At 43.4% G+C, this 20,018-nt stretch overlaps 1 protein-coding gene and 1 pseudogene across 3 annotated transcripts in view; one reads left to right on the top strand and one right to left on the bottom strand.

Annotated features, from left to right (window-relative positions):
* Positions 1 to 20,018, bottom strand: part of ITGAX (integrin subunit alpha X) — a 38,585-nt gene that overhangs the window by 3,274 nt on the left and 15,293 nt on the right. For both annotated transcript variants that reach the window (XM_081883590.1, XM_081883591.1), the window contains 17 exons: positions 19,190 to 19,340; positions 17,299 to 17,381; positions 16,610 to 16,739; positions 13,723 to 13,865; positions 11,901 to 12,044; positions 10,438 to 10,644; positions 9,818 to 9,948; positions 8,941 to 9,098; positions 7,687 to 7,847; positions 6,994 to 7,125; positions 5,743 to 5,816; positions 4,943 to 5,084; positions 4,721 to 4,834; positions 4,497 to 4,576; positions 3,209 to 3,292; positions 1,497 to 1,575; positions 269 to 376 (listed from right to left, as the gene is read on the bottom strand). In XM_081883590.1, coding sequence (XP_081739716.1) covers positions 269 to 376; positions 1,497 to 1,575; positions 3,209 to 3,292; positions 4,497 to 4,576; positions 4,721 to 4,834; positions 4,943 to 5,084; positions 5,743 to 5,816; positions 6,994 to 7,125; positions 7,687 to 7,847; positions 8,941 to 9,098; positions 9,818 to 9,948; positions 10,438 to 10,644; positions 11,901 to 12,044; positions 13,723 to 13,865; positions 16,610 to 16,739; positions 17,299 to 17,381; positions 19,190 to 19,340 — 2,121 coding nt within the window. The remainder of the gene's footprint in view (positions 1 to 268; positions 377 to 1,496; positions 1,576 to 3,208; positions 3,293 to 4,496; positions 4,577 to 4,720; positions 4,835 to 4,942; positions 5,085 to 5,742; positions 5,817 to 6,993; positions 7,126 to 7,686; positions 7,848 to 8,940; positions 9,099 to 9,817; positions 9,949 to 10,437; positions 10,645 to 11,900; positions 12,045 to 13,722; positions 13,866 to 16,609; positions 16,740 to 17,298; positions 17,382 to 19,189; positions 19,341 to 20,018) is intronic.
* On the top strand, positions 652 to 15,159 carry LOC309354001 (high mobility group protein B2 pseudogene; annotated as a pseudogene). The gene is made up of 3 exons (XR_014173375.1): positions 652 to 1,187; positions 6,245 to 6,457; positions 14,134 to 15,159. The product of XR_014173375.1 is annotated as a high mobility group protein B2 pseudogene (transcript).

Below are 20,018 nucleotides of genomic sequence, written 5' to 3'. Positions count from 1 at the left end.
CTGCCGCTAAAACATGGAGAAGGAGATGGCCCACTCTGGAATATACACTCCTCTATTGAAAGAGAGCCATAAACTGATGTGGTATGTGGAGGGGTATTTTTTTTGTCCCCTTTGAATTTCCAGCCAATCAATTTTATTGGGTAAACCAAGTTCTAGTATTATGAAGGTTGAAAAATTTCTGGTTTTTCTAAATTTCTATTGCTACACCAGTACTTAATTCAGTCCTATTAACAAAAAAGAAATCATATTTGGTCTCAGAAGGATATACCTCAGGAAGGATGTCCGCGGATGCATTCCACACCCATGTCCCATTCAGTTGTACAGGGAAGTGAAACGTGATTGAGACAGGAACCTTTCGTGTATATGTGTTCTTCACCTAAACAAGAAGAAGATCCTGTATAAATGTGACAGGAGCCCAGCAATCAGCCCATTGCCGTCACTAACCAAGATACCGGTATGTTTTCCCCATTTTTGAATAAGTATGGAAGAGAAATTCAATTCAATATGCATTTAAAGTCAAATCTGCCTAAGATGATTATGATGATGATGATGATGATGATGATGATGATGATGATAATAATAATAATAATAATAATAATAATAATAATAATAATAATAATTTTATTATTTATACCCTGCCCATCTGGCTGGGGAAACTCTGGGCAGCTTGCAGTACATATAAAAACAGAGTAAAGCCTCAAACATTAAAAATCATTTGTACTTTCTGAAGCAATATGCAAAATGAAACACAGTCATCCTTTGAAATGCACACTTCTCCAAATTTTGAGATGCAGTTCTCCAGCCAAATGCATATACAAATACTAGGATAAAGTGCGCGCGCGCGCACGCACACACACAAATAATGTACCAAAATGCATTTTATTCAGGAAGATTGCTTTGCAAAAATATGTAAATTAGGTAAAATTGTATATGGCATGTATATTGGGAGAAATTTGCACTAAAATGCTGGTGAATTTTCATGAGAACATTTTTTTTAAAAAAGCAAACTGATGTGGAAATGTGGAGAACTGAACTTAAGACTGGAAATTTGAGAAACTGATAGAAACCAAATGTGACATATTTTCCCATCCCCATCCTACAAATGATTGTTGTATTGCCAAGCCCTTCTCGCCTACTATATGGCTCAAGCAGTGGCAGCCTTGGGGCCAGGATAGCAGATGTACAAAGTGGGTGAGGGCTCTTTCCCTCTTTTTAAACTTTTAAACCAAGGAGCTTGAGCTGCTTGTGCACACCCACCATGCCTCTTCTTTCTGCCTACATTTCCCAGAACAGCTTCAGAGCAACATAATACAAGATGATGTCCGGCAAGAGGGATGCAGCCAACCACACTCCCCAGAGTGGCTCCAGTATTACATATTGTGTTGTGCTGCTCTGAAGCCCTTAGCTGAAGGTCTGGATTTATTCCCTAAACCTGATCCACATAAATTTTGCCTTTTTCAAATTCTTAATTCCACAATGCTCCACAAACCCCTCACCTCATAGCGATGTTCCACAGTCTGATTTCCGTCTTCCTGACCAGCAGAAAAATTGACATACTTGGTTGACACATCAACACTGGAAGAAAAGAGGTGGGGGTCTGAGAAAAATCACTATGTAATAAAGCAATCAATCTGGGTTTGACCAATGCATTCCAATGGCTTTTTGGAAGATCAAAGCATAGCATTGCTATGGCAATTTAGATGGGGTCAATATTTTCTAGCAGCCAATGCCATTCATTTTAGCATGTCCTCCTGAAATGAGTATATTCTGATTGAACCAAGAAAAGTGAGTAAGTGATCGATATCAGCTATGCTGATATCACCTTGAAGGTGACTCGGAAACTACAACTAATCCAGAATGCGGCAGCTAGACTGGTGACTGGCCGCCGGGATCATATAACACCAGTCTTAAAGGATTTTCATGGTCTCCCAGTGCATTTCAGAGCACAATTCAAAGTGTTGGTGCTGACCTTTAAAGCCCTAAATGGTCTCAGCCCAGTATACCTGAAGGAGCATCTCCACCCCCATCATTCAGGCTGGACACTGAGGTCCTCCTCCAAGAGACTTCTGCTGGTTCCCTCACTGTGAGAAGAGAAATTACAGGGAACCAGGCAGAGGGCCTTCTCAGCAATGGCATCCTCCTGTGGAACACCCTCCCTTCACATGTCAAGGAGATAAAGAACTACAGCCCTGTATTGGGAAGTTTTTAATGTTTGATGTTTTATTATGTTTCAATATATGCTGTAAGCTGATCAGAGTGGCTGGGGAAACCCAGCCATTTGGGTGGGGTAAAAATAATAAAAATATTTAAATTATTATTATGATGCACATCTAGCTGAAAGGAAGCCCCGTTAAATTCAGTGGGACTTGCAAGTAGACATGCTTAGTATTACACTGCAAGGCAATAGCCAGCAAACAGCACGCTGCAGGGCAATAGCCAGCAAACAGAAATTGGCCAGTTATTTGCAAAATGGGGGTTATCCAATAAATCAGAAGTGGCAAATTCCAAAAGATTCAAATTCATTAAACTTGAATTCATCCAAAACAATTAATTAAACAGAAGAAAATGAGGAAGCTGAAAATTCAATAGGCATTGGAATAGAAATTGATTTCTAAATACGGTATATGTGGAAATATCACCAGATGGATCCTAATTACTTTGTTAGGGATTAATACAAAAGGATTGCAAGAAGACCACTATTTTATCCTCCACCAAAGTATCTAAACCAGTATAGAAAATGTGCAGCTTCTTGGGGAGAGAGATGGAGTAGGCGTGTATGAGGTCAGTGTTGCTATCAGACTGAGTAATAGTAGTAATAGTAGTGGTGGTGGTAATAGTAATAGGTTCACTATCTCTGCTTTATAGGCTTATGAGGTCTGCTGAAGTTGAAATCTTTTGAAAGCCAATCAAGCCCTGGAAAATCAGCAAATGCTGTTTCATCTATTTCTTTCAACCCCTGAAACAAAAAGGGGGTGGATTCCATTTAGTGGATGAAATTATAGAGCCGTCATGAAACACAGACCCATGATAATTAGGAAAGGATATATGGCTGGAATTTCTTGTTTGTACAGAAGGATCATTATTCTAGGGCACTAGCCCTCAGAAAAACAGTGGTTGTGCAAACAAGCCTTCTGACAGTCGATAGTGAGTTGAGAAGGGCAGCTGGGTGGTGGGCTGGGATGCTCCCAGAATACTTGCAGTCACGTACGCATTAACAAAGACATATACTGCATATTTGACAAGCAGCTTCGCTTGGTGAATCATGTCCGGAGTGACAGGGCCATTGTTGTCACTAGAAAAGAGAGAGAGAGGCAGAGTGAAGACTGGAACAATTATCACATATGCCACTGCCCCATCATACACTGCTACATGCACTGTGGTTCTACAACATTAGGGCTTGGCGAATCTGTTCATTTTGCTTTCATTTTATCTCTTCTGAAGTTCAGCTCTCCACATCAGTCTTAGTTTTTTTAAAGAGTCCCCATGAAAATTCACCAGTATCTGGGTCCAAAATTCTATTATTCACATTTATATATGTAATTCTGAATGTTAGACACATTTTTGCAAAGTGTATTTTGCCTAATATTTATATTTTTCCTAACCTAATACATTTTTGTATGCTATTTTCACTAGCCTATTTGTATGCACACTTTAGCTTAGCATATGCATTTTTGTCAGCATTCCATGACTGGAGAACTGCATTCCAAAATTCAGAAAAGTACAGATTTTAAAGGGTGCCTGTGTTTTGGTTTCCATACTGTTTGGGGAATATGGTGGTGAATCAGGTAGATTTGCTTGCAAATGTGAAGTGGGTCAAATTTCTCCCCCATCCCACTGCCTGTTAGAATGAATTAGGGATACTCATGACCTGATTTGTATTTCCTAGACTAATATGCAAATTGGGATGCAGTTATCCTCTAGTTTTCATGCTTCTCAGAATGTTGCAATGTAATTCTTAGCTCAAAAGTGTGGCATATAAAAATGCATTTCTAAATGCATACAGTATGTGCATCTGCGAAAAAAATACATATACAAGTAATGCAAGTTGCTGTATGGTTGTTATTTTTTATCACATGGAAATGAAAAAGAATCAGATGTCAAAGAAATAAACAACTATATGACATTCAGAAGACATCTGAAGGCAGCCGTGTTTAGGGAAGTTTTTAATGACTGATGTTTGAATGCATTTTTAACCTTCTGTTGGAAGATGCCCAGAGTGGCTGAGGAAACCCAGCCAGATGGGTGGGGTAAAAATAATAAATTATTTATGAATGAACACTCTCTGAGTCCCATCATTATACATTTAAGGCTGCAAATCTTATGTGACTGTAAGTTTCATTTACCGTAACTCAATGGGACTTATTTCTGATTAGAATTTATTGGGATTGCATTACAAACCAGTTTGAATGTGGCCTAGCCATCATGGCAACTGAAGTGAAACTGATTCAAGCTGGTCAAATAGGAACATCTCCCAAGCCAGGTACATCAAACCTTACCTGCCAGCTGTGGCATTGATCTGTATCTCTCTCCCTAGATCTGCATTCTGGGAGACGGAAAAGGTGGCAATGAAAATAGCCTGCAACAGATGATGACACAATAAATGAGTGAGAGGGCAGCCAGGTGTTATTTGGGGAGAGAGGAGGAGTCTACTCTGTTAGAGTAGAGATCCTAACCAGATGACCACAGTTCCCTGGTCCACTTGCTTACAGAAGGACTTTACCTCAGCCCCAGCCCGAAAGATGGGGTGGTTGATGTTACAGGTGGTGTTCCTCATGGGGTCATCCTCTGCCGAAGGGGTAGAAGCACATTTAATAGCCACATTTCTCCTGTTGAACTGCAGTGGGAGGGATCAGATTGGGGAATTGGTTAAGACAGCGAGCAACAAACTTTTAGGCCAGCCCCGATCCCCTGTTGCCGAACTGCCACCTTTTGCCTCTTATACCTTCAATAGCGAGAGCCTGCGGTAGGACAGTGCAGAAGGGTAGAAGAAGGTTATAGTGGTGCCATAGGAATCCTCCCCATCATTCCGAATGAAGACTGTAGCATTGAGCTCAGGGGTCAGGCCCACCACCAGCGTGTCCAGGCTGAAGGAAAAAAAGAAGAGGGTTTCTTCTAAGCTTAAGAAAGTAAGAAGACCCTGCTAAATCAGGCCAAGGGTTCATTCAGACCAGAATCCAATTTTCACAGTGGCAAACCATATGCCTATAGGAAGTCCACAAGCAGGACCTGAGTGCAATAGTGACTCTTCCCACCTGTGATTCTCTGCAACTGGTACTGAGAAGCACATGACCTTTGACAGTGGAAGCAGATCATAGCCTTCCGGGGTAGTAGCTGCTAATAGCCTTATCCTAAGACTTAGGGCTCAATCCTGCCTGGAAGTCATTCCCTCCATTGTGGAGACCCTGACCCGGCCCACGGAAGCTCAGGGGGGTGGGGAGGGAACACTCTCTACATGCCCATCCTCCGTTGTTACTACATTATTGTTACTACATTTATTATTATGTGTTTCAGAGATGAGCCTTGGAAATCAAAGTGTATTCTGCATCTTGGCTCTAATTAAGCCATGAAGAGAGGAAATTATGGGGGGAGGCTAAGAGATGAGACCTAGCATTCTACCCTGCAATGCTCTAACACTGAAGTCACGAGCACCTGAAATGCACCAGGTTCAGTGATTCTGGGCACCAGGTTCAGTGAGTCTGGGCAGCAGAGTAGGGTGACATGAAGAAGAAAAACATACATTACCCCGAGAAATTGAAGGAGGTTTTTAGCTGGTCTTTACAGACTCCATCTGCACCACAATTCTTTTGAAAATGTAGCTGTGAAGAGAAGAAGGGTGGGGTACAGATATGGGCATAGTCAAGGGAGGGTGAGGGGCAGCTGCCCCCTAGGTCAAGTAAAGCAATAGAAATGCTTAACTTAACTGACCAATCACATCAGTTCTATCCCCCTAACAAAAGTCCTGTCCCCCCAACAAAAGTCCTGCCCCTCACAACAAAAATCCTGGCTATGCCCATGGGTACAAACATTGTCAGAGTTTGAGGATGGGTGAAGCTAGTAACATTTTGTTGTCTAGAGCTGAAATGTGAAAATGTTTTCACATTTCCCACTTTCCTAACCTTCTGGAAGCTGCCTGCCAGCTGTGGGCAGGGCCAAAACCAAAATGGGCTGGGCCACCCCACACATTCTCATACAACAACCTCATGTACTATCTCTCTTCCCTGTGGTTTCCACTCCTACTGTTCAGGTGACTGAGAAAAGGGAAGACTGAAGAGGAATTCCCCACCACCAATTAACATATAGAATGGGGGAGCAGATGGGTGGTGGAAGACAGCAACAGGAGCTGCTACCTCAAGGTGCATGGGACTTCTTAAAGCAACAAAGTCTGAAGCAGAAAAGGGGCAATGGAAACCTTTGGGAATCTCCACTTGAAGGTGCTCTAGGTGACAACCCTGTCAAGGTAGGTTAGGCTGAGAAAGAGATGAGTCAAAGGTCGCAATGAGTTTCATGACTGAGTGGAAATCTGAACCTAAGTCTTCCTAGGTGTACAAGTCTTCCCTGCACCCTAGTGACAGCCAGCTGCATTTAATAACAGACTATGAAGCTTAGGGTTCATCCAAACTTCCACCTAGAAGTTTTTCAAGCAATTTCCTCCTTGCCCTGCTCTGATTGAATTTGCTCTGAATGAATGCTAAAGAGCCGTTTTCTCTAGGGAAAAGCAATGGGAGAAGAGCAAGTACATTTAGTCAGCTGAACTGCTGAGATTTTTTTAGCTAGAATGTGCAACCAATGGCCCTTCTATATTGGAGGTTCTTCTTGCTGCTAAAGGAGAGTTTCAGGGAAGACACTTACAGTGTGAAATGGTGAAAAATGGGAAGTGGTAAGAAAGGAAAATGATCAAAGACCATTTCCCTATGTAAATTAAGCCCTTTGTCTCTGCCACTTCCATTTACAGACTGATCAACCAGACAGGAAACAGAGAGTGTGTGGACTCACCGGTGCTGTAAATATAGGGGAGCTATCTTTGCTTAGGATGGCTTGCAGGTTGTCAGCACCAGGAATGGGATCTCCAATGAGAGTATAATTCAACCGGAGGTTTATGGGTGTGAAGCTGTCTTCTACGCAGGTCTTGTGTAATGGAGGGGGAGAAGAAATAAAAATAAGTGAGGATCTGCTTTATTTTGTGATTAGAGATGGGAAAGAAATTTGATCCAGGTTTCATTTGAAGCTGAATCTACCAAATTTGCACTTTCCAAAACAACATGCAAACAGAAATACAGCTATCCCTTGAAATTTGCATTTATCCAAATTTTGCTATGCAGTTTGCCAACTAACCAATGTTTACAAAAATGCATATGTTAGGGGAAGTGTACATCACATTGGTGAAAATAGCACACAAAATGTATTACATCAGGGAAAACTTTTTGTAAAATTGTGTATGCTAGTCAGAACTGCATATAAAAATGTGTTTATTAAGAAAAAATGCATTAAAATATGGATTAATTTTCATAACTTTTTTTAAAAATCAGAAATTGCTGCAAAGTGAATTTAAGTGAATTTAAGATTGGAAAAATGAGAAACTGAGATTGACAGATCCTTCTATCCCTAGTGGTGACAACACTTGTTTCATGGACCCAAATGCCAACATTTGTCTTTGCTTTTAAACATCCACTGGATCTCTGAACTCACCGGCAACTTTATGCGATACTCCTCACAGTGTCTCTTCAGTCCCGTTTTTATCTCCTTGGTGATGGTGGAAGAGTCTGGGTTTCCATTAAAAATGGCCCGAACCCTCATTCGACCAGGATCCAAGTTCAACTTGTACTGAATGGTGTTCAAAATGCTGCTGCCTGAGGGAGAGGAATTGAAAAGACAACACAGAGAATAGGATTCTGAGGGATACAGTGTGCTGTGCAGATTCTCTGCAAAGGCCCTTTAGCACAAAATCCTTGTGAACTTCTGATGCTCACAGCTAAAGCTATGCATCCAGTATTGAGGAATGAAATGTCTACCAAGTTAAGAGGAAGCTCACAATAAAAGGTAAAGGTAAAGGTACCCCTGCCCGTACGGGCCAGTCGTGTCCGACTCTAGGGTTGTGCGGCCATCTCACTCTATAGGCCGGGGGCCAGCGCTGTCCGAAGACATTTCCGGGTCACGTGGCCAGCGTGACGAAGCTGCTCTGGCGAGCCAGCACCAGCGCAGCACACGGAAACGCCGTTACCTTCCTGCTATAAAGCGGTACCTATTTATCTACTTGCACTTAGGGGTGCTTTCGAATTGCTAGGTGGGCAGGAGCTGGGACCGGAAGACGGGAACTCACCCCGCCGCGGGGATTTGAACCGCCGACCATGCGATCGGCAAGCCCTAGACACTGAGGTTTTACCCACAGCGCCAGGTCTTATAACTGGGGGCCATCTCCTTGCTAACACCCTCCCTTCTGGGCTCTCTAGGGGCACTGGACTCAATGAAGGGCTCACATCAGAATCTGGCAGTAGCTTTCAAAAATCATTAGAGTTGTGCTCCAGGGTGAAACATTCAGTGCATGTGGGTGTGGAGTAAGCCTCTGGGACTTCACTGTTACCTCACACAAAGCAGAAGTTCACCCGGAGTGTGTCCAATTGTACCAGTATTCCTTTTCAGATATACATTGCATGGGAAAGTCAGTAGCAGTAAGCAAGCTATCTTGATGGGAAGCTGTCCATCATTAGTAATCGCAACATGGAAGAACTTCTGATAAGTTTCTCAGGGACCCAGAGGATTCTAGGAGCACAGTTTGAAAAGCCACAGGAATATGGTAATGATGGGTAATCAAACTGTGTGGCAAGCCAGCTTCTCTGTTGCCCCACTTCTTGTACTGAGGGGTCCTCCTGTCCTCAGCATGTTATGTGCACTGTCAGCTAGCACCCAAGCCCAGCTTACTCCCTCAAAGTGCTTAGGGCCTACCTTGTGTAAACCGAGGATCCATCATAACAGTGAGGCAGACAGTTGCCTTACTGACTTCCTTGTTCAGAACATCCTGGTCCTGGCATTCAAAGGCAGCGATGGGGATCTCATTCGGGGTGAAGGTGATAGTGGGTACTACTCGTACCACAGGCCGAGCCCTGTTGCAGACAGAATGGGGTAGGAATTTGAGTTGGAGGGAGACAAAGGTTCATTACGTAGCCCACTGGGGAGCACAGGGCTAGTGCCATCCGGACATTCCAACCATGGGTTATATTTGCAAAGTGTTTAAAAGAAGTGCATTCCAAACAATTGTCACATGTCCAGTCTGCACATCATCTTGTGCTATGGGACATTTCTGTTGCTGGGATATTGCATGTTCTCAGCATTCAAATGACAGGGGAAATGCCACCACCGCCCTGGCTTACTGAGCAGGACTAAGCTGTACAAGAGTTGTGGTTTTGGATGAGGTCTTCAAAGGTGTCCCTACTTGAAGCAACAGCTCGCTTAGACTGTGGATGCCAACTCTGCCATTAAGGGAAGCAGAATGGAAGACACAACTCTGAGGTGCTCCTACATAAGCTTATTTGTTATCAGTGTGAGTTATGTTCCATGATAATTAATTAGGGGAGGAGTTCTATTTGCATCTCCCACCTCAGCCACCAAAATACATTGGATCAGTCCAGAGAGCTCTTGGCATTCCTGCTTGTGACTGACACTACTACTTGCTCAACCATTTAAAAGGGTTATTTTAATTTATTAGAATTTCTTTTTAAAAATATTAATGAGAGACTGATTACTCTCTAATGTACTACAAAGGAAGTGTGCATGTAGACTTTTTTTAAAAAAAGTTGGCTCCAAGAGTCCCGAAGCTCCTTACCTGAGCAGCAGCACTCTTCCTTGAGCCCCCACTGCTACGTCTGGGAGTCCATCTCCAGTCAGATCTCTCCCGGCACCAATAGCCTGGCCAAAGTAATGGAGCCTATTGGGAAGCAGAGAGCCTTGGATGCGCTAGGAGCAGGAGAAAGAAGGAGAGGTTGGTGCCTGAGGTCTCCTTAGAGGAGGACCCTCAAGCAGATCTTCATACCACCAGTGACCCTGAAGAGCCTTTGGATCTAGATGACCTTGTCCCAAGACTGGGGGCCACCCATCCCAGATGTTTTGTTCCTGGCTGGCTCTTGGACTACCCCCACCACCCCAATCTACCCCAGGGGCACAGGAGCTAAAGTGACAGTGAGCCAGGCAGGAACTTCAGGGTTGTTGGAAGTGCCCAGTTAGCTGCACATGAGGCTACTCAGGAGGAGGGGAACATGAATGGAAGTACCTGCCTGGATCATTAGACAGGAAGGGGTGGAGCCTCAAGCTCCTATATAAACTTCCAGTCTGAGCTCCTTCATTGACAAAGTAACTTCTTCAAGCTTCAGCCTTCTTGGACTACCAGACAGTGAAATGACAGTTGCCTGTGCTTCCTGCTATGGAGTAGAGGGGCTGAGGGCTCACCTGGCTATATGTTGGGTTGATGGATCTTCTGCTCCCATGGAATATGTACACAGCTCCTCTGTTCTCATCCTCCATTGGAGCCCCAATGGCCACATCCGTCCATCGGTCCCCAGTTATTTCGCCTATTTCTGCTATGCTGGCTCCAAAGCGTCCCAAGGGCTGTTTGGCTGCCCCCCGCAATTTCTGGCTGCAGAAAAACCCATCCTCCTGGCAAATGATGAAAGGGGACACTTGAGGGGTTGAAACCAAAATAGTTCTGATGAAGTTGTTCCTTCTATTTTCAATCTCCTGCACTATTTGTTCCATGGCACCCCCTTGTGCCAGAAAGGGGACAGACTCAAAGGAATCAAACTAGTAAGACAGTGAATGCCCTGTAATTTATAGAAATTATGGAAGCAGTCCCTTCTGACTTTCATTCTGCACTTCCCATTTTTCCATTTGGCAAGATACTTTGGAGCCCTTGATGAAAAGAAGACCAGGTCACATTGGGCTCTGACCATCCCCATTGGTGGACGCCAATTACTTTTCCCATCTCTTCATTTCTATAAGTAAAGCAGCTATCTATCTGGTTCTTTGGTGGATGTCCCAGTTCTCCTCTCCCCTGCTATCAGGGCTGGGAAAATCCATGAATGTCATTGAAAAACATGACATTCAAATACTATCTCCCTGCTTCCTCCACCCAGCAACTTGGAAGAGCTGTAACTTGTGCTGTGTGACATCACAACATTCCATGTGTCCTTCCCTGACCTCACTCTACATCATTAGCTGCCAGCTGTCAGCAGCCAGGAGTACAGAAATACAGAACAATGCGATGCCCTATAAAGGGGTCTGTTCCGCTGTTTAATTAGCACTGCTCAGCCATCCTTCAAACCTCTTGTGCTTTCGCAAAAGAAACCAAAGCACAAAACGTGCTCTAGGAAAGGAAAATACTTTTGATGTCCCAGTGCTACTAAAACAGCTGTGCTCAAATAGGGATGATAGAAAATTCTGATGAAAAGAAAAATGGGAGAAGAAATTGCTGATGTTCGTGTATTCATCCGATTTCTGGAATGGAAACAAATCTAGTGAATACAATCAGTATTCACTGTTGTTGTTTTCAGTCCACAAATGATATGTCACTATGTTCCCCTCTCCCCTGCCCGCACCTTTGCATTACATTTCTTTTGCAATGAAATGCATAGGCTGGAATAACTTCATGGTAATGTAACTTATGCTGTTTATGTGTTTAATTACATATGTACACTCTGAAAGTTATGGAATTTTGCCACATTGGACAGTGAGACAAATAGCGTAGTTTTGGGTGGGAGTTAAACTGCAGCGGAACAGAACAGTGCTGCATTCAATAAATACAGGGTGGAGTGGGAAAGGATGCCTTCTTACATCCCTGCCCTCAAATAACTGCTCTTGGTAGTTGCCTTGTGCCACCAAGTACAAAGGGCAGGCCTGCATTCCCCTTCACCTACCTGCCTCTCGCAGATGTAGACCACTCCTCCTGCCATGCCGTCATAGTACATGGGAGCACCAATAAGAACCAGATCTGTGTTTTTGTCTCTATCAAGGTCCACGGAGCAAAGCGTAGCACCAAAGTAGGAGCCAATCTGGGGGGACTAAAAATCACCATTGTTAAACTTTTTCCATTTCTTGATCTCCCTGACCCCAGGCATTTACACATCCTTCTCTTCTTCTTTTCCCCATCCAATGGACTCTCCCATCCATTCATTCATTACCTGGGGCTAAAAGAGAGGGAGATTTATACTGTAGGCAAACATGGTGCAGCAGCACATTTCAAACGTTTTGAGACAGATGTAGCTGTCATGGCTTCCCACAAAGAAGCCATCATTTTATAATGATGCTAAAGGTTTTATATGCTAATAGTGCCCAGAATTCCCTAGGTGAGAGTAATGACAGTTAAAATGGTTTGAAATGGCAACCCGTTCATTGTTTGCAACTACAACACTTCCAGGATCAACCACCTTGCCCAAGTCTCTAGATACTTCAAAAGTTACTTTTGTTGTTGTGGTACTTATAAATCAGGAACAGGGAACCTTCTTTTGCCTGAGGGCCACATTTCTTTCTGAGAAACTTTCTGGGGGCCACCTGCCAGTAATAGGTGGGACCAGAGGCAAAAGTGGGTGGAAAAATAAATGTGACTGCTACCTTTGTACAGTAGGCTAGTTTCTTCACACCCTCTCTAGCCTCCAGCAAGGAAAGCAAGAAGCCTTATCATAGCTCAATGGCACATTCAAGTCAGGCACAAATATTATGGATTTATGACTTCCCCTAAATTCATGGGACCAAAGGGTGCTAGAATTTAATCAATGCTTGGGGTGTTAACCTGGGTGCCAGACATGGGATTTAGCAAGAGTTAAAATTTAAAACCAGTCAGCTTCCCAAGTTCAGGAAATTGTCTGGGAGAAGAGCCACTAAGGAGAGCAAAAGGAAAGTGATGGGCCATTTAAAAAATGTCAAGGAAAGGAGATTCTGTGCCAGACAGCTCTTGTGTTTGAATCCAAAGCTGCAGCTATGGGAGAAGCAAGAGCCTCATGGGGCTTTGATGCTGTGAGTCCCTTCATTGTAGGCTCAGGTTGTATACAGTGGTACCTCTGGTTGTGGACGGGATCCATTCTGGAGCTTCGGTCAGATCCCAAGGTTTTCACAACCGGAGGTGCCTATTCTGCACATGTGCGTGGCTCGGTAGAGCGCTTCTACACATGCGCGCATGGCTAAACCCAGAAAAATACTTCCGGGTTTGCTGCATGCATATCCCGAAGGATACATAACCAGAGGTGCTAATAAGTAGAGGTTCCACTGTATATGTAAATAAACCTTATATCATAAAGGCACCAAAGTCTCCACTGTGCCTCATTGCTGAAAGGAAACATGAACTCTGGGTTAGCGTGCCTGGAACTCCTTGGAATCTCACACCACTCAGAGATTGGGGATGGCATGCAACATTACTTAAGCAGGGGCCAAAGCAGAGGAAGTGAGGGGTGAGGCTAATGAGAGTGTATGGCCCAGGGAGAGTCTTGAGGTCCAGATAGTGAGGTCTGGAGGAACACATGTGGATCTCTGCCTGGGGTTCCATAAAATATAAAGACTGAGGCTCTGTTCTGTTATTCAAATGTACAGTGAGAATTAAAAACAGTTTGTCAGAATTAAGGGAAGTCATTTCAATGGGAGATCCTGTTTTGTGGGCTGCATGGTCAACTTTAATTGCCACAGGCAAAGGAAACACGCTCAGATATGCACTGACACAACCCACAGTTTATCCTGAAGCCTTCTTACCTCCTTTGGAGACAACTCTGATGTCTTCTGCCACTTCAAATTTTGTCGGCTGAACAAAAAGACTTTGCCGGCATGTTGGTAGCGAGGGGCTCCTACCACAAAGCTGATCTGGCCATTCACTTGAACCATCTGCATCACATAACCTTGTAGGGACACAAAGGCAGTGAGACAGGTACAAGGAGAAAACATAGCTGCATCTGGCAATGGCAGAATCTCCTCTATAGTTCTATATTTATTTATTTAATTAATTTCTATACTGCTTTATATTTTTAAGAAATATCTCAAAGCAGTTTACAGCACATTAAAACATCAATAAAACATGATTCGATTGCAGCGAAGGAAGCTGATCCGTGCACTTTACTTGACACCCACCGCCCGACGTCACTAATGGACACTGTTTCTCTTCCTCAGCTCTGCCAGGCAAGGTGCTAAGTACCACAGACATCTTTCCCTACTGATCAGGGACCGTTGCCCCAGCCATGGGCAAAGGCAACCCGAACAAGCCCCGGGGCAAGACATCCTTGTATGTTTATTTCGTGCAAATGTGCCGCGAGGAGCATAAGAAGAAGCACCTGGACACTTCAATCAACTTTTTTGACTTCTCCAATAAATGCTTTGAGAGATGGTAGACAATGTCAGCAAAAGAAAAGGACAAGTTTGAAGACATGGCAAACTTCGTTATGACATGGAGATGAAAATATTGTATTCCTTCTAAAGGGGAGAAGAAGAAGAAAAAGGACACCAATGCCCCCAAAGACCACCACCTGCTTTCTTCCTCTTTTGTTCTGAGCATCACCCAAAGATAAAGTGACCACCCAGGTTTGTCTATTGGCAAAGAAACTAGGAGAAATGTGGTCTGAGCAAACAGCAAAAGACAAACAGCCCTTTGAGCAGAAGGCAGCAAAACTAAAGGAGAAGTGTGAGGAGGATGTGCCAAGGGGAAGGGTGATGTAGGAAAGAAAGGTCCAGGTAGGCCAGCAGGCTCCAAGAAGAAAGTAGAACCTGAAGAGGAGGAGGAGGAGAAAGAAGATGAAGATGAGGGGGAAGGGGAGGAGGAGGAAGATGAAGAGTGAAGTTATAAAGCTGCTGTAAAGATTTTGTGCTCAAAAAGTCAATGATTTTGCTAAGAATGTGAAGTTGAGTGCAGCTCATTGTTAGATTCAGTATAAAAACTGTACAGAATTGTGTATAGGTAATGTGATTGTAGGGAGACCTGTATTCTAATGTAAGTAGTAGCTAAATGCCACTACTGTTAGAATTTTAAAAGCTGATATTATCAAAAGTTCAGGCATATTTAATGGTCCTTTGGATTCAGTGACAGCTTGATTTTGAGCAGTTATTAAAAAAATCGTAGTAAAATTGGTAGTCAACCTTGTCTTGCATACTATTGCATTGTATTACATTTTTAACAATTTTGTAATAAAATTATGTACATTATTCTTGTTACTATGCTGTAGTGTTAATTTGCTTAAACAGCTGGAGAGTCTAGTACAGTGGCACCTTGGGTTACAGATGCTTCAGGTTACAGACTCCGCTAACCCAGAAATAGTACCTCAGGTTAAGAACTTTGCTTCAGGATGAGAACAGAAATCGGATAGCAGCGGCACGGCGGTAGCGGGAGACCCCATTAGCTAAAGTGGTGCTTCAGGTTAAGAACAGTTTGAGGTTAAGAACGGACCTCCAGAACGAATTAAGTTCTTAACCAAAGGTACCACTGTATAGGCCTGTGGTAATGTCATGAAGGGTAAGATAACCTTAAAGCAGCATTCTCTAAATTGGTATGCTCAAAACATTTTGATCTGCATCTCATTTTCCTTGACTGTTTACTGGATTTAATGACATTTGTCCATAACATTAATAAGGCATGAAGTTGGAGAAGGCTGACTGAAAGGAGAAGCTATATTAGACTTAGTTCATGTTGCTACTTTTGAGACTGGAATAATTACAAGGAACTTTCTCCTAATTTTCACATAAAGCAGAAGTGGGCAACCTGTGGCCCTTCAGATGTTGGACAACAATTCCCTTCCCTGACTATGCTGATGGTAGTTATTCAGGAACAAGTGGAGGGCCACAGGTTCCCCCTCCCAATTGTACAGCATTGCAAATGTTCCTCTTTATAACTAGGACTGTGTATCACATGCCTCTTAAATTGGTACTCTAAAGTGGAGCTTGTAGTATGAAAAATCTTGTGTAAGTTCAGACCTAAAAAGTATGTAGGAGAAAATTAAAAGGTCAAAGGTGCCCAATTCTATAAACAGGGATAGCTAACCTGTGGTCCTCCAGATGGTGTTAGATTCCAACTCCTATCAGCCCCAGCCAGCGTTGTCAGTGGTCAGGGATGATTTGAACTATAGTCCAGGTGGCGCTGTGGGTTAAACCACAGAGCCTAGGACTTGCCGATCAGAAGGTCGGCGGTTCGAATCCCTGCCACGGGGTGAGCTCCCGTTGCTCGGTCCCAGCTCCTGCCAACCTTGCAGTTCAAAAGCACGTCAAAGTGCAAGTAGATAAATAGGTACCGCTCCAGCGGGAAGGTAAACGGCATTTCCGTGCGCTGCTCTGGTTTGCCAGAAGCAGCTTAGTCATGCTGGCCACATGACCCAGAAGCTGTACGCCGGCTCCCTCAGCCAATAAAGCGAGATGAGCGCCACAACCCCAGAGTCTGCCATGACTGGACCTAATGGTCAGGGGTCCCTTTACCTTTACCTTTTACCTACCACCTTTTATAGTAGAGGTGACTAATCTGGAGAGTCACAAATTAGTCACCTCTACTATAAAGGGGTGACTTCTCTGAACTTCCTACTAGATACCGTACTAGACAAACACATCCAGCACTTCATGCAGAGCCTTAAAGCACAAAAAATAAATAATATTTGTTTTTGACACTTACCAAGATAAGCATCTTTCATATCCTTAGTGGAGCTGGGCACATCAATAAAGGCTGGTTTATCAGGGTCCCCATATAGGAAGAGTCCTCCAGACCAGTCATTGGCTCCTACTGCCCCCAAAATGGGTCCAACCTAATTCATCACAAGGAGTGGAAGAGATAATAATACCAAATCAGCAAAGGAGAGATGGTGTTAACCAGCAGGAGGGGATAATCCTAAAATGTAGACTGCATGAGCACTCTTATTATTACACTAGAGTATTATTTTTTAAAAAATATGTTTACTTTTTGAGGAGCCAGTTCTACAGTTCCACTTGCACTGACCTTGCTCGGTCAAATCAGGTCTCCATGAGTCATCCCAACACTGGATTGGCCAGACCAATTCATGTCCCAATCAGGTCAGGCTTCCAAGAGGACTTAACTCTACAAACTTACCTAGCTCTTCAAAAGTTGGAACCGTATATATTCCATTTTGTGTTAGCAGGAGTTCATTCTGTCAGTGATTTGCCATATCTTCATAACCAAGTGGGCATTTGAATCTGGAGTCCTGTACCACCTAAATCTAAATTTCAGTGTATCAGGCTGGTCCTCTATGTGCCCAAATTTAGCTTGTTTTGGAGGATTGGGATAAGAAAGCTGAGATTTATCAACCTACAAAAAAGAAGAATTGGTAGGGGATTGAAGTGACTCACCGGGGTTAGCAAGGAACTGAATCCCTCCTGGGACATCTCATACTGGAAGGAGCTTTGGGATGTACCACCTTGGGAATGTGTACCTGTAGACGAAAGAGGGGAAGAAAGAGATGCAGGGTGGTAGAACTTGAGAGCTAAGGGGTAATATCTAGCTAACTGAGGATGGAGTCTTGTAGACAGAGGTGAAACCTCATCCTATTGGTGTGGCAGAGGATAGCTTCTGGTTGATCAGAACAAGACCCTAAATGGGGAGGGAAAGTGCAGAGGGAATGTTAAACCCTCTCAAACCAAGCAGGAAAATGTCTGCTCCCTCACATAGATATTCTAGTATACAGGTGAGAAACTAACCAGTAGGCCAAATCCTAATCCTCTCACAGACCTGCAAGCCTAGTTTGCACATACCAGTCACTTTATGCCAGGTGACAACATCACCTTCAAAGTCCATTTGCTTTGATACAAACTGCTTGGAAATTGACTTCAAAGTGAAAGCAGTCATGCTTTTTCCTGCCTCCTACCTGACATCAGGGTTTGAGGTAGATGGGTGTGGTTTGTGGGGAAACAGCATTGTTTTGGGTCAAGTTAGGACCCTGCTGGGCCTAATTTTCTCCTAATGTTATCCCTTAGAGTTTCGTAATAGACAATTCTCAAAAGTTGGCCAAAAATATCTGGATTTTTCAATATCAATATAATTATATATTACTCCACATTATGGCAATGGCAGGACATTTAAATCAATAGATAGGTACTACATAAATAAGATCAGATTAGATTCAAGCAGAAAGATTTACGTCTCCTCTTCTCCTCATACACCTTGATCCCTGATTGCCAGTCTGGTGTCTTTCAAATATTTTGGTCTACAATTCCCACCAGTCTGCACCAAAACATCTGTAAGGCAACATGTTGGTGAAGGCTGGAGTAGACAATGCAATGATACTATGTGACAAGGTATTCAAGAGAGCACCCTAGATAGCCAGCTTTATGTAGTGGTTAGTGTCAGACTAGGACCTAAAGACCAAGGTTCAAATCTCCACTCAGCCATGAAGCTCACTGGATGACCTTGGGTTAGTCACAGCCTTTTGCTACCTCACAGGGTTGTTGTGAGGGTTAATTGAGGAGGAACTTTGAGTTCTTTGGAGAAAAAGGTGGGATATAAAAGGTAGTTGAAGTGTTGGCATCCAGAGCCTGTAACAGTGTACAGTGGTACCTCGGGTTACATACACTTCAGGTTACATATGCTTCAGGTTACAGACCCTGCTAACCCAGAGTAGTACCTCGGGTTAAGAACTTCAGGATGCTTCAGGATGAAAACACAAATCGTGCTCCGGTGGCATGGCAGCAGCTGGAGGCCCCATTAGCTAAAGTGGTGCCTCAGGTTAAGAACAGTTTCAGGTTAAGTACAGACCTTTGGAAAGAATTAAGTACTTAATACGAGGTACCACTGTATGCTAATCTGAACTGTTTCCATGCTTTATTCCTGTAGATCATGGCATCAGTGCAGTTGGCATAGCTTAACATATAAACAAACCTACATTAGGAGCTATTTTAACTATGCTACTAGTTCTTATCTTGAACATGACCTGGAAGCTACAAGTAAATATCCTCACCTCCTAATATTTAATATAAAGATCAGCACACTAATCTTGTGTTACCAACCAAGTTTAATTATTACCTCTTGTAAGAAAGAACTAGACATATACCTCATAGCAAGCCTATTTGTTGTGATGTGAATGTGAGCTGTCTCAATTTCATTTAGGCAGGGTAATGGCCAATAAAATATGGACTAGGTTCATGTCCAGATCTGGACTGAGTTAGAGTCTCCCAACCACAAGTCAAAAGCTACGGATCTTAGCATTATCTCTAGATCCCTAGAACCACCTGCTGCATTTGGTACCTTCAATGGCAAAAATTTTATCCTCAAGCTTGTTCTGGATGTCCTTGAGAGCATCAAAGTTGTTCACAGAGAAAACATGGTCCGAGGGCGGGTAAGAGGCAATTGTGTTGAGCTCTTGCCTTGGACTGCCTTGAGAAAAAGCTGCTCCAACCTTTAACAGCATGCCAGAGAGGAGGGGCAGGGGGCAAAGTAGAGAATGAAATGTACTGAATGTAATGATGCCACCAAACCTTGTAACTGCCTTACTTAGAATACAAATCTGGCATATAGTACTGTAATACATATCTCAACTTTGAACTTGTCTGTTTCTTCCATGGTTCTTCTCTACTGTCAATTGCAATCCAAGCTAAGAAGAACTCTCAACTTCCACTCTCAAATATATGTCTGGCCCCTATGGAGAGGGAGGTCTCTCTCTTGCCCTTATCCTTCTGCAACTCCCTCCTCCACCTCTGTTTTACTCCAGCCTCTTGTTGGTGGCTGAAATAAAGCCATTCATTCATTCATTCATTCATTCATTCATTCATTCATTTATATGCCGCTTTTTATTTTTATTATGGTGTCATCACCACCAATGATGGCCCATCCCATTTCACCATCTGGGGCAAAACAGGAATCCATAGAAATGTAGAGTTGGAAGGGACCACAAGGATCATCTAATCCAAACCCTGCAATACAGGGATATTTTGCCCAATGTGGGGCTTGAACCCATGAGATTAAGCATCTCATGCTCTACCAACTGAGCTATCCCAGTTGCCACCTTCTGTCCCTCCACTTGCCCCATGCTTCTGCTGCCACCACACCCTGGCTCTATCTGAACTCAGTGGGAGCT

Source organism: Podarcis melisellensis, assembly GCF_964234715.1.
Source record: "Podarcis melisellensis genome assembly, chromosome: 13".
Classification (NCBI taxonomy): Eukaryota; Metazoa; Chordata; class Lepidosauria; order Squamata; family Lacertidae; genus Podarcis; species Podarcis melisellensis.
Note: the sequence above shows the minus strand (reverse complement) of the source record. Positions and strands in the feature narration are given on the sequence as shown.